This window comes from Poecilia reticulata, linkage group LG8, assembly GCF_000633615.1.
Source record: "Poecilia reticulata strain Guanapo linkage group LG8, Guppy_female_1.0+MT, whole genome shotgun sequence".
Lineage (NCBI taxonomy): Eukaryota > Metazoa > Chordata > Actinopteri > Cyprinodontiformes > Poeciliidae > Poecilia > Poecilia reticulata.
Genome location: NC_024338.1, coordinates 2,134,379 through 2,147,050, shown reverse-complemented (window position 1 = coordinate 2,147,050; position 12,672 = coordinate 2,134,379). Strand labels below are relative to the sequence as shown.

Here is a 12,672-nt window from a genome sequence, read left to right as displayed (position 1 = left end):
GTGTGTGTGTGTGTGTGTGTGTGTGTGTGTGTGTGTGTGTGTGTGTGTGTGTGTGTGTGTGTGTGTGTGTGTGTGTGTGTGTGTGTGTGTGACCAACTATATAAGCTACTTTGTACTTAATAATGTATCCACCAAAACAGTGATATGCTTCCCCAGTTATCCAGGGTAACTAGTGACCCAAATGAACTGTTAAACAAGACAAAAAATGAAATTTTAGTGAGGGGGATGGGGGATTACTGAGGAGTAACTTAGTCAAGATTAAAGGTGGCGAGTAGGCATGCAGGAAGAAGCTGGAGAGGAAGACTGCAGGTCCACATGGTGTGGACTCTGGAGTCCTGAAAGGCCTGTGCAGCACCTCTTCAGTCTTTTTAGGCCAACCTAAAACAGAAGGAAATTCCATTGATGTGGTTGGCAACCTGCCTGGTTCCTCATGACAAACTCACCCATCAGTCATCAATGACTATAAGCCCAGAGGGTCTGTAAGCAGACAAGGACATATCAAGACCCCCTGCAGTTTGCTTATTGCCATGGAGTTAGAGTTGATGATGCCGTCAAACACCTGCTCCAACAAACCCACTGTCATCTAGACGATGCAGGCGGCACTGTGAGGATCATGTTCTTTGATTTCTCCAGAACAAAATTCAGCCTGATTTGCTTTGATGAAACTCCAGAAGACACTGGAAGATCTAATCATAGATCCAGTTGCCTGGATCTGGATCCAGGCAACTGGATCTGTGACTATAGCCGAAGATGTTCTTACTTCAAACATGATAGTTTTTCCTCCTAGTGTTGTGGATCATTTCATTTACTCTGTCTTGTCAATACAACATTCATGCTATAAGCAATAAAAAATGACATTACTTTGTGTATTTGCCAGGATTTTCTCTCTCCATGTGCCGCTGGATTCCAGGATCATGGTAACTCTGGTGTACAAAGCGTCTGCTGGGATAACTGTCTCTTTGCAGCTGAGCACAACAGACTCTTCTCACTGTTCCCACACTGATGTCCATGAGGTCACACGTGAGTTTCTTGTGGAACATAACCTCAGGACCAATATGAAGAGCCAAAAATCTACCGGATTTGTTGTTGGATCAAAAATGCACAACGTAGAAGATCTATAATAGATCCGTACAGCAGCTCTTATCGATTCTTTAGTAAACATACTTTTTTGTTTGACTGTTGTCTTTACTTAAGAAAGACAATAGTCTTTCTTAAGTATAACCTTACATTTAAACTTAATAACAAAATATGTATATTAAGCTGTTCTGTAACAAACACTTGATCTTAAATACAATTCAAGTTAGAAATGTACAATCAAATATGTTTTTCTATAAAGGAAAACAATCCAAAGCTGACTTGGATGTTTTTGAAAAGGAAAACAGTCTGTCTTAAAGTTTGAGCTGATAAATGTTCTGTGTTTCTCCACAGTAACCAGTGTGACCCCGGAGACTGTGGGAAGTGGACCGCAGCTGGAGAGCCAGATGTCTGAGCTTTGTGGAAACAAAGACCTGCATGGATGGACTGTTCGGTGAGGCACAGTGACAGCAGAGCAGCAGTTTCGTTGAGTTGACTTCGTTTTAGATCATAAATGTCTGTTCTTTCTGTTGTTCCATTGTTGCTCGGAGCAGATGTTCACAACTGCAGCTTCATGGCTGCGTTCTCAGAGAAGTGTGTGTCCTTATCCATCGGGAAGGGGAGCCTCAGGACATGACTTTCAGCTGCAGAGTGGGAGAGATCATGGTGAGATGATCACTGCTCTCTACAGAGTACATGAATCATTTTCTAGATGAGACAGAGACATAGAAAGTGTTGCTGGAGAAGGTTTGATGCATAAAGTCTTTATGGTTTTTATGCATCTCAAGGACCATTTCCAATATGGTTTGAAGTCATTTTTTGTTTGGGAAAACTGGGGAAGTGTTTTTTTTAACATAACATTATTACAAAGGGCTGTAATCAGCCTCATTCTATAGTTAACAAGTAAATCTCAATGAAACATGTGGCATCTAGAGTTTGCTAATCTTGCTTTCTATGACATCAATCAATCAAGTTTATTTTATAGCACATTTCACCAACAAGGCAGTTCAAAGCACTTTACATCATAAAAACACAATAATACAGACAGAACACACAGTTGAAACAACATTTTGTCTGATGGCATTATTTATCAATGTTTCATTTGTACTCTAAACAGGTGTGTTTTAAGTCTCTATTTAAAGGAACTCAGTGTTTCAGCTGCTTTGCAGTTTTCAGAAAGTTTGTTCTAGATTTGTGGTGCATTATCTGAATGCTGTTCCTCCATGTTTGGTCATAAAGACAAAATGGCCTAGTTAAAGTCCAGACCTATTGTTGTCATATAATTTAAGTCAGTTTCATATGCTGTCATCTGGTTTTACTCTAATTATTTATATTTTTGACTTCAGATTTCAAGGTTACTGCCATGTGCCTTTTTCAGTCTCTGCAGAAACACATAAGGACCATATTAATGTTTTCTAAACTTTTCTACTAGATTCAGTGAAGAACTCGCCTGGCCATCGCCTTCCTATGCAGTTCTGTTCAGTCTGTCAGTGGGTCTTAGGTTATTCTTGAACATCTTAATTAATTAATTTTATCAGAGGTCACACCTTGGATCAAGTGGAGATTGTTCTCAAACACACATAAACTAATTTTGAAGAGGATAAAACACACTGACATTAAGCTTCTGGAATGGCCTTGACCTCAACCATACTTAAACTTTATACTTCAAAACTCATCTAACCCAATAAACAACTTAGATCAATTCTACCATTTCAGATACCAGGAGTGATATAATATCCATCCAGAATGAATTTATCTATATAGATCCAATAATTTAAACAACCGGTTTACTTTTTAGATCTAACCTGACGTGTGTTGAAGGAACTGTTTTTCCACCTGCTGTGTTTCTGTCAGGTACTGGACGTGGGTACTCTGCAGCCACCCACTGACCCCGTTCGGGGCTTGTGCATTGATGATGTGGTTTGGCTGCGTGGAGCCGGTTCAGCACCAGAGAGTTCGTCCTCCTGCTTGCGTCTCAATGCTACCCTGCGCTGGGATTACCCCGTGGAATCTGTGCGCCACTTCAGGGTGTACTGGAGAAGGCTGAGAGGACCTGACCCAAGAATCCCTCCGGGTCAGCTGGAGCTGCTGGCCCGGGCCTACTCCAATCAGTTCAGGGTGACGGAGCTGCTCGTGCCTGAGCCACCCAGCGTGTTGGAGCTGCTGGTGGAGCCGGTGACCAGGGGGGGCTCCCTCATCCCAGAGAGCTGGTGGGGAAGAAGACAGCTCAGCTACACAGAATGATCTGAAAATGGATTTCACACAAATAGCTGTCTGCAAATACGTTCCACACTTTAAAGACTTTCATTTATACATTTTGAGCATGGATGTTTTTTTGTAGCAGATGGAATCATCTCAGCGAAACCACCTGATCCCGAGCACAGTTCAAGTTTTTATTTTTAAGTAATAAATAATGTGGTTAGAGTAACAACCCCAGACATTGTTTCATATAAACAGATTAAGATTATAATCAGAATTTATGTCGGAATCAAACATTTAATTGTTTATTCAATCCCAGGCGTCACGTATCATGTTTTCACGTTGCCTGTTTTACATATACAGTCCACTTGATGTCACAGTTGGAGCAAATGAAGCGCCGCGGTGCATGAAGCTTCATCCCACCATCACTAGTTACTAGGACAACCTCGAAGTCTCAAACTGCATTCCTCGAAAAGCTTAGAGTGCCTTCAAGTGTGTAAGAGGGACACATTTAAAAGCTGTAGGACTGGCCCTGAAGAAATTTATTTCTGAGACCACTGTTCCAACCACAGAAACAATCCCGGTCTTCTTAGAAGCCATAATGATGAGTTGTTACGTAAAAAGTGAGTTGGCTACTCATTGACCGGAAGTGGCTGGTCTCATCCAAAAAAATCAGTCCATCTATTGATTGTGTGTTTATTTCTGTGAAAAACAAGGTTGCTAGAAGCTTCCATGATTGGTCACGCTAGAAGGAGCTTCCCATACAGAGGTACAGAGCGAGGTTTGAAGGAGAACCAGAAAATTTAGTCTGACCTTATTTCAGAGAGTTACACTTTGTATCTTTTTATACAGTGTATATACGTGTTTTCAACTGTGAGCACTAAACACTTTGTATTGGTTAACCACATACCACCTCAATAAAATACAAATATAAAATGTCCAGTGTTCAGGTGCATCAATATTCTAGCTAGCCAATACAGATGGCTAACTCAAAAGGTTGAAAGAAAAATAGAAAACACACACGACTCAGTCCCAGTTTTTTCCTGTCATGTTGTCCTTCTGCAAAGCAAATATGTCGTCTCGGTGACCCGGCTCCACCGCCATTCAGTATGGAGAGATTTCTATCAATGCGATGAGGGGCAGCTAAAACAGCTCCCATATGTCAATCTAAGTATTGATAACTCTACTGTAAGAATGAAACACAATCATGCCAGACATTTCTTCATTCTTTATTTTGATGATACTGGTTTAGAGCACCACTTCATAAAACCCATCCATCCATCCATCCATCCATCCATCCATTTTCTGTACACCCTTGTCCCTTAGTGGGGTCGGGCGGTGCTGGTGCCCATCTCCAGCTAATGTTCCGGGCGTGTAAGCGACAGGTCGCTGTCTGTCGCAGACTTCATATAAAACCATGAACATTTTTTTTTTTTTATGAGAAATCTGCGTTTTCTATACCAGCTTATCTTTGCAGGGTCACAAGGTGCCTGGTGCATTTCTCCAGTTGTCATGAAGGAGGTGGGGTACTTCCTGGATACAGGGCTACACAAAATCTGTATAAATTGGGCAATTTATACAGACTAATTATCCTAATTTTCTTAATTCTGCTATGTGGGAGGAAACCTCATGCAGAAAGGAGAAAGGCTTCGGTGGGGATTCAAACCATACTTCTCAAAATACCAGCTGAGCTTACAGTTTGATCAGGACATTATTATGGATGATATCATCCATATCAAGACTAAAACGTTTTTGCTCCAATTTTTATTTCTACCACTTTCCAAGTGGAAAAGTGAAGCCTAAACATTTTCAACAACACCCTTATTCAAATTCAATTCAAAATGCTTTATTGATCCCAACGGGAAATTAAACATTGTTATAACCCATTAATTCAAATTCTTCAAAGAGAGTCACTGTAGATGGTGATGACATAATGATGGTGTAGATTATAGAGGCAAAACCCACAGACCCCTTGCAGATGGTGCCAAAGGTTCTGTTTTATGGTCATTAGTCATCTGCAAATCAATTCACCCAGTTAAAGTTAGTAGTGTTGATCAGAGTTTCTGATAGAAGCATGCCAAAAAAAACAAAAAAAGAAAACATACAAGAGTATTTACAAAAGAAAGTTGTATTTAGTGACTGGAATTTACAGAGCTTTAAGTCAAGTACACCTGATATCAAAGTACATTTTGGAAAGCAACAAAAAAAAAAGAATGTGTGATTGTCAGAGCCGTCGCAGCTGGCACAGCATTCATTCAGTCCTGCTGCATGATCATCTTCAGCATCTGCAAGGCCATGGCTCCCTGGTCTGAAGGAATCTGAGGTATAACAGAAGATTACACTTTAACGCTGAATTTCTACCATTTTGCTATAAAATATGCACTTTGCATTTAATTAGCTTCATAGGAAAATAAAAAAATCACATCTCAAGCTTCAGTCAACACCAAACAGAAAGCAAAGCAAAAATCTGAGTACTTCTCGATAAAATATGTTATAGCATCTTACAGTTCAACCATCTACATTGTATTACAGGTCTACTCTACACCCTTCTACTATTCCAAACTAAACAGATCAGTGTTTCATGAAATTCAATATTTAAAACTAAAGTAGAACCAGCTCAGGTTTTACCATGTGACCAGCTTTGAGGATCCAGTAGAATGCAAAGTTCCTGTAAGTCTTGAAAAAGGCTCCAGTGGTTCCTGGGGAGGCTGGGTCATCCAGGGGGCTCCACCTCAGCTGGCTGAAACCAGGAAGTCCCTCCCACTTCAGCTGCTTCACCCAAAGCTCCTGACCTGGAAGAATAAAAATGTGCTTTTACATCCAGAGCTCAAACATGAGGATTGGTTACATGTGTTCACTAGAGATGTACTAGTTTCAAGTTTTTATTTGGAAAATGATTATATATCCTTCTGCTTTAGTCTTCTTATGACTTACTAAATTAGAACAGTGGGTGTCATGGTGTATTATCAGAACACTCAATGAAAAAAGTTTACCAACTGGTGCTGAAGACGTTGGAATAGTTTAGTTTAGTTTATAGACACATCCCCCTTTAACTGTGGCTGAATTGCCATTGTGGTACAACTAGGTCCGAATAACATTTTGATCAGATGTAGACTATATAAATAAATGATCACAATCATTTTAATTGTAGTAGTTTAGCAGTAGCAATAGGTGAAGAAATTCAAGCCAACTTTATGCACATCAGAATTTTAAAAATAGACATTGATGAAGTTGGCATTTACAACAGTCTTTAGCCTCTTTTTAGTGATTAGCATAACTTGACATAACCAACAGTAAAAAGCAATCTGAGTGATTAATCTTTGGAACACACAGAACCTTAACAGATTTCCCAAAAGCTGCCAGCATCTCCAAACCCAGCCCACACCAGCTCAACTGGAAGCTCAAAAAAAAAAAAAAAAGGCATTTTCCTATTATCTACCATACTCTGTCTGTGTCTGACATCCTGACTATACCACAGACATGTCTCTTCAACTTGTACTTAATACCAAAAACAGCAAACAATGTTCTTCTCAAAGGAACAACATTATGTTAACTGGTTGCATTTAGGTAGAGCACGCTCACTGACCAAAAAAAAAAAAAATCTATTTCTGAGTTTCACACTGACTGGTCACCAGCCTCTCTGTACATCTCTAGTGTTAAATATATCACTGATTTGGAAGCTCATTTACCCATGGTGTCCACTATAAGATCCAGCTGGCCATTGTAAACCGTCACATTGACTCCAGCTGTCAACAACTGGTCCACTATATCCACTACTGGCCTCATAAAATCACCGGCCATGCTGCTGAACACATCCTCTGCTTGACCTGAAAACCAGAATAGATGAGGACAAAGAAGGCAGAGAGCACATAAAACATAACACTGGACAGTCTGTATTATGGAGACTTAATCCAGCTCCAAATACCTCCCCAAGTGACATTCTGAGGGATGATGGCCAGTTTCTTCCTTATTGGTCCATTCATCAGTTCGTTCAGTGATTGCTTGTGCAGAGGGCGAATGTGGCGGCGGGCTTGCAGAGCTGATGCAGAGAGGAAAAGTACATCAGTTGGCTAGAGAAATAATATTAGGCCCAATATTCATAAATTCATTTGGTAAGTGGAGTCTAGGTTTTAGATAGAACCATACAGATGAAGTTTTCTCCTGCAGCAGTAGTGACTTTCTCATCTGGTTGCTGGGTTAGAATGTTGTAGAAGTTCACCCCATTGGTGTTCTGGGAAGAAAACAATTTTGCCGACTTGAAAAATAAATCTTAGACTTGTACATTATTTCAGTCCTACTATTATAACCCCTCTCCTAAAGATCTTTAAGGCACCAAAACATTCCTGACTTGTCAAGAGTGCTACCAAAACCTGCGGAGGTCTTCAGGATCAGTGAGTCCCAAATGTTACCTCAGTTCATATCACGTTTTCCCAAGTACCAATATACTTCATGACATTTCTAAGCTGTTGTAAAACAGAGCTGGTATTTTTTTAACAAAAAAAAGGGGAAAAAAATTATCCTGAAACCTGCTGGGATTTGACCATGTCATCAGTCAATGGGTTGTGTGTAACTTCACATGCCTGACCTTGTGACCAGACCTCAAGCCGGAACTGGTAAAGCAACTCCAGATCCCAGCATTCACAGCATGTCACACCTAAGTTTGACAGAAGCCCATTGGCCAAGGGTAGCCCCAAACAGCAGGGACACCCTGTGACATTATAAAAATCATAAAGATCCTGAACATGCTGGCTGTATTCAAGTACTTTGGATCCAAGTCCACATCAACTGTTAGTTTCTCCTTTGAAGATCTGAGTTATATTAATAAGACACTGTTCCTTTTTCATATTGACATCCTGTTTCCCTCCTGCTCCGGTAAACAAGCTTCTCAGCAGCTCCAGACAAAATGCCGTCTCTGTCCATTCAGCTCAGTCTGTTACATTTTTGTTTTTCAGTTGCTTAAATTGCCTCAATTACAGCGCCGATTCATTCCAACACCACACCTCGATAACCTACATAGGTATGTGGCTAATGATTCCTGACAATCAGGTAATAATAATTTGTTATGAATAAATCAGTTCTATTAATAATTGCCCTTTGGGAAATTAATAGCCACTGATAATCAAAGTGATTATCCCCAACAAGCCGTGGGCACTGTGTGATTGGTAGAAGAATGCATTTTTTTAAAGAATTTTTTTCAAGCAAACTGTAAACTGAATTCTTATTAGCTCGTATTACCAGCAGCTGTTAGCTTGGGCAGTGAACACATACTTTAGCAAATCCCCCTGGTTTTGGAACTTGGACTTGGGGTTTGTTGCCATTTCCACATCCTAACTCCAACTTCAGAGGAAGATGAAACATGCCTTAAGTAGCTCCCCGCAGCTCTTGGTTCACTGCTGTCTTCTCTAGGTCTTACAGGGAATCCCAGATTTTCTCCACTACACTTCTCTTTTGGTTAGTTTTTTACCAAGCAAAGAGCATTGTGCTTAAACGATTCGCCTGTTTTGCTGTTGGCAGGTTTTGGCCGTATGACAAAGCTGACGTGATCGAATTTTCTTTGACATCAAGTGTGGTGTAAGAACCATTGTGTTTGATGGCTGTGTCAGTTTTTCAATTAGAATGGTTGAGTTGTGAGTGGTCACAATTGTTATGGCTTGTCCAGGCTCTAGTGTGGTACCAACCTGCTCCACTACCGTCTCAGTGACCGACCACAGCTCAGTGGCTTTCAGAAACTGCTGCTGCTCCACAGCTCGCTTCACGTTCTCCGCTGCACTGTTGACATCAGCCAGGCCGTTGTTGTCCAGCAGGGACTGCACACAGCAGGTCAGATGGAAATTCAACAGAGCAGCTTGGATCCACGGTTGTTAATGAAACGCACTCTGTGTGTTACTCACAGTGGTATAAAGGTATGGACCCCACGTCATTACAGAGTCTGGTAACAAAAGACATTCTTACAGTGAGAGGCATGTTATCTCTCAAAAAAAAAAAATCATGTGACGATTGTTTTTCCAGATGATCTGATCATACATGGAGAGACTGTAGAGGAGTGTTGACAGGAAACGTGAAAACATTGCATGCATGTATCCATCACTAAGTGCTATTCACATACAAAAAATTTTTTTTTGAACTTTAAAAGTTAACAACTATATAAAACCGCTAATAAAACAGTAGAGATGGATCAATGATTAGCTGGCCTTTACCAATGTCCTATTTGCTGAAGTCTGAACTGTTGATTCAAATTTGATCAATAAATTTTTCCCCCCTAATGATTATAGAACAAAAGGTGAAATGATGTGCTGTCAGTTTTTTGGTAGAGATAGTAGCTTTGAATCAAATGGGGATAAAAAGAAAATACATATATTACCTAAAGTTGTACATCACGTATTACTAAACAAAGCCAGTTAAAGGAAGGTTGGCAAATCTTGATCTCTGGCACTTTGGAGCCTAATTATTTACAATGTGGATAAATGATGTTTTTTTAACTACTACACCACCTAGTGGTGTGACATGAAAATGCTGTCACAAGAGGAAACTTGCAAAAGCATCAAGGTCCAAAATCTGACTGTGCAGCATTTTTCTGGTGTGTTTTTGATTAGAACTGGGGACAAAGGTTGACCTGGAGGCTTAAAGTCTGACTGATACTGACCCAACGGGGAAATCCACGAGTCTCCAAGTGCCACACCAGCAAAGTTGCATTTCACTGAGCCTTTGGCTATAGCCTGTAAACAGACAATTCACCCAGATTAAAAGCCACAGCTTGTTATCAGGAAAAGCTAAAGTACTCATAATTTTATATAACATGTTCAAGTCATATAAGTGAATGACAGAGTGCACATCTGCTTAGAATCCTAAAAAAAAAAAAAAAAAATCAAACTTGCAAATCTGATTTACTTCTGGCTTATGTGGCCCATCATGTGATACTCCATCAATACAGCTAAGGCTCTGTGAGTAAAGCTGTGGATCTGATGCTATAGACCCAAAGATCAGTAAGCTCACCTTGCTGAGTTCCAGTGAGATGGCAGCGGCCATCTTTCCCCCATATGACTCAGAGAAGATGTAGAAGGGCTTGCTCTGCAAAGTTCAGACATTTTAACTCACAGTGGAATCACTTCTTTCATATGACAAATAATCCTCTCAAATTTAGGCAAGGAAATAGTGAAAATGTAACATAACCCCACTTAGAACCATAAGAATGAGTCTAGTTACAAGTGAATAGTTTCCCCACAAGTTAGCCAAGCTTTTAGACAACATTACTGTTGCTTCAATATGAGCTGATTGGAGGTCAGCTCACCTGGAACTCTGGTATCTGTGTGAAGAAATGTTTGAGCAGCACCAGCATGTCTGAGGCCACAGTGGAAACATTGGTGGCAAAGCCGTCAGGCTGTTCCGCGTAGCTAAAGCCGGTGCCCACTGGGTTATCCACAAACAACACACTGGCTGCCTGCACCTACACAACATAGAACACACACACAATGTTTTTTGTTCATTATTTTAGTTTTTATTTTGTAGCTAGCTAGCATGGATTACAGAAAAGAACCTATAAATTGCTCATCCATATTTTTGTAGATCCTTTATGAAATTTCTTAAATGTAACATGAAATACAACTTCAACTAAACTATTATCGAAAAACAAAAACAACTTTGAACTCAAAGTTTTAGCGTACATTCGCACTTGTACATGCAAATGTAACTACAACACATCATCTCCACTGTAAAACATGGACTTTAAACCAATGGAGGAACGTCTTGGCTTTATGTTGGTATAAGCATAGCAACATATCATCAGAATAAAATCTGTGTGTTATAATTCGTAGTTGTAACATGGCGAGAGGTAAGAATAGTTCAGAAAATCACAGTGATTTTCTGGGATATCTTACCCAGCTCGTCTTCCTGGGCTCCAGGTCTCTGTTCAGGGGTCCAATTTCTTCAAAGTTACCAAAGCCACTCCCTGATCCTCCTGGTCCACCCTTAAAACACAGAGCAGAGCCATGTTCATTTTGGAACAGATTCTGTTTTTTCTCTTTTTTTTTTACAGGTTTCTGAACTTTTGGATTGCCCACAGAATATCTGTTACAACTTGAGCTGTCAGCACATTTCAAGTTAAAGTTTGAACTGAATATGAATTGAGAAAAGTGAGACACACTGAAGAAAGCTGCAGAACATTAACCTGTGCATCGTTTATCTAAGAGACGCGCACGTTAGCAACAGTTTCAGGGAAACTTTGACACTGCTGCTGGTTGATGGTTACTTCCTCCTCGGTGGCTACTAATAGAAGCATCTTTGGTGTTACTCATCAGGTGACACCATGTTCACTTCCACCAACAAACATTTTAAATGTTCAATTCAGTTCTTCCATGAATCACAAATTACTTTAAGACAAAGTCGTTCAACTGAATGGTACTGAGGGATGCATTCTTTTACATATTCAATAAATTCAAATTATAATTCAATTATTGAAGTATTTCTGTTGTCCATACACTGCTGTTTCAAGCTTTTATTTCTACCAATTGTTGCTTTTTTCTGCTTATATTTTTTTTAAATGTTACATTTAAAATTAGAATATGACAGATCAATTACAAAAAAAAAAAACATTTTTCTTACAGAATATATTATGCTTATAATATGTTTAACATTATGGTTAAGGGTATTTAGCATTAAGTGTACTTTAAATCTGGCCAACGAGCCTCATGTGAACGCAGATTCTAACTTATGAAATATGACTGGATATGAAGAAAATAAAACATCCTTATTTTTAATCTACGGTAACTCAGATCAATACACTAAAATACAAGGTTTGAATGGTTTAGGTTTTATTTTGTACCTGCAGCCACATGACCAGCGGCAAGTCCTGATACTGAGCAGACGGACTGTCAGCATAATAAAGCCACCAGAACATGTGGGCCCCGGGTCTCACTTCCACGTAGTCCCATGCTTCTTTCCCCGCCAGCGGAGAGGGAAGCCCTGCGAACAACACACGTACATCCCCCTGTATCTACACGCACTCTTCAATTAACTCAAATATGTGCTTATTTAGCAAGTTATTTATAAAGATTCACTTTCGGTTTGCAGTCAGTGGAGTCAAGGAGCTTACAGTAGATGTTGAACAGAAAACTATCACGTTTTAGGGCAGGTTCTAGTAACTTAGTGGGGTGGAGGAATCCAGAAAGCTTACCTTGGGGGATGAGAACAGAGAGAAAACAGATGAGAGCTTCAAACCGAGCCATTGTTTCAGTCAGCCGGCCGTTCCGCTCCGATTCAGGACAAAAATCACATGACACCAGCCCAGTCAGCTGACACACACAGTCAGCTGACACACACACACACACACACACACACACACACACACACACACACACACACACACACACACACACACACACACACACACACACACACACACAC

The 12,672-nt window shown here is 40.2% G+C and overlaps 2 protein-coding genes across 2 annotated transcripts in view; one reads left to right on the top strand and one right to left on the bottom strand.

Annotated features, from left to right (window-relative positions):
• The window catches only part of engase (endo-beta-N-acetylglucosaminidase), an 11,990-nt gene extending 7,779 nt beyond the window's left edge, over positions 1-4,211 (top strand). The window contains exons 11-14 of the mRNA XM_008415086.2: positions 878-1,020; positions 1,429-1,528; positions 1,629-1,740; positions 2,929-4,211. Of these exons, the coding sequence (XP_008413308.1) occupies positions 878-1,020; positions 1,429-1,528; positions 1,629-1,740; positions 2,929-3,318 (745 nt within the window). The 3' untranslated portion in view covers positions 3,319-4,211. The remainder of the gene's footprint in view (positions 1-877; positions 1,021-1,428; positions 1,529-1,628; positions 1,741-2,928) is intronic.
• Positions 4,212-5,103: 892 nt separating this feature from the next.
• scpep1 (serine carboxypeptidase 1) lies at positions 5,104-12,554 on the bottom strand. The gene is made up of 13 exons (XM_008415087.1): positions 12,443-12,554; positions 12,092-12,231; positions 11,148-11,237; positions 10,562-10,717; positions 10,267-10,341; positions 9,917-9,989; positions 9,165-9,202; positions 8,952-9,080; positions 7,420-7,504; positions 7,199-7,312; positions 6,963-7,100; positions 5,902-6,065; positions 5,104-5,591 (listed from the first exon to the last, which is right to left on the bottom strand). The coding sequence occupies exons 1-13, from the start codon at positions 12,492-12,494 to the stop codon at positions 5,529-5,531; spliced, it is 1,317 nt and encodes a 438-aa protein (XP_008413309.1). The 5' UTR covers positions 12,495-12,554; the 3' UTR covers positions 5,104-5,528.
• Positions 12,555-12,672: the final 118 nt, after the last annotated feature.

What these genes read in the sequence shown, in the direction of transcription:
- scpep1 (XM_008415087.1), bottom strand. Translation starts at nt 12,494, where the DNA reads ATGGCTCGGTTTGAAGCTCTCATCTGTTTTCTCTCTGTTCTCATCCCC. An exon ending in CACAGATACCAGAGTTCCAG is followed by an intron (nt 10,342 to 10,561) that starts GTGAGCTGACCT and finishes TGAACTTTGCAG; the next exon opens with AGCAAGCCCTTCTACATCTT. An exon ending in CTCGTGGATTTCCCCGTTGG is followed by an intron (nt 9,203 to 9,916) that starts GTCAGTATCAGT and finishes TTTTGTTACCAG; the next exon opens with ACTCTGTAATGACGTGGGGT.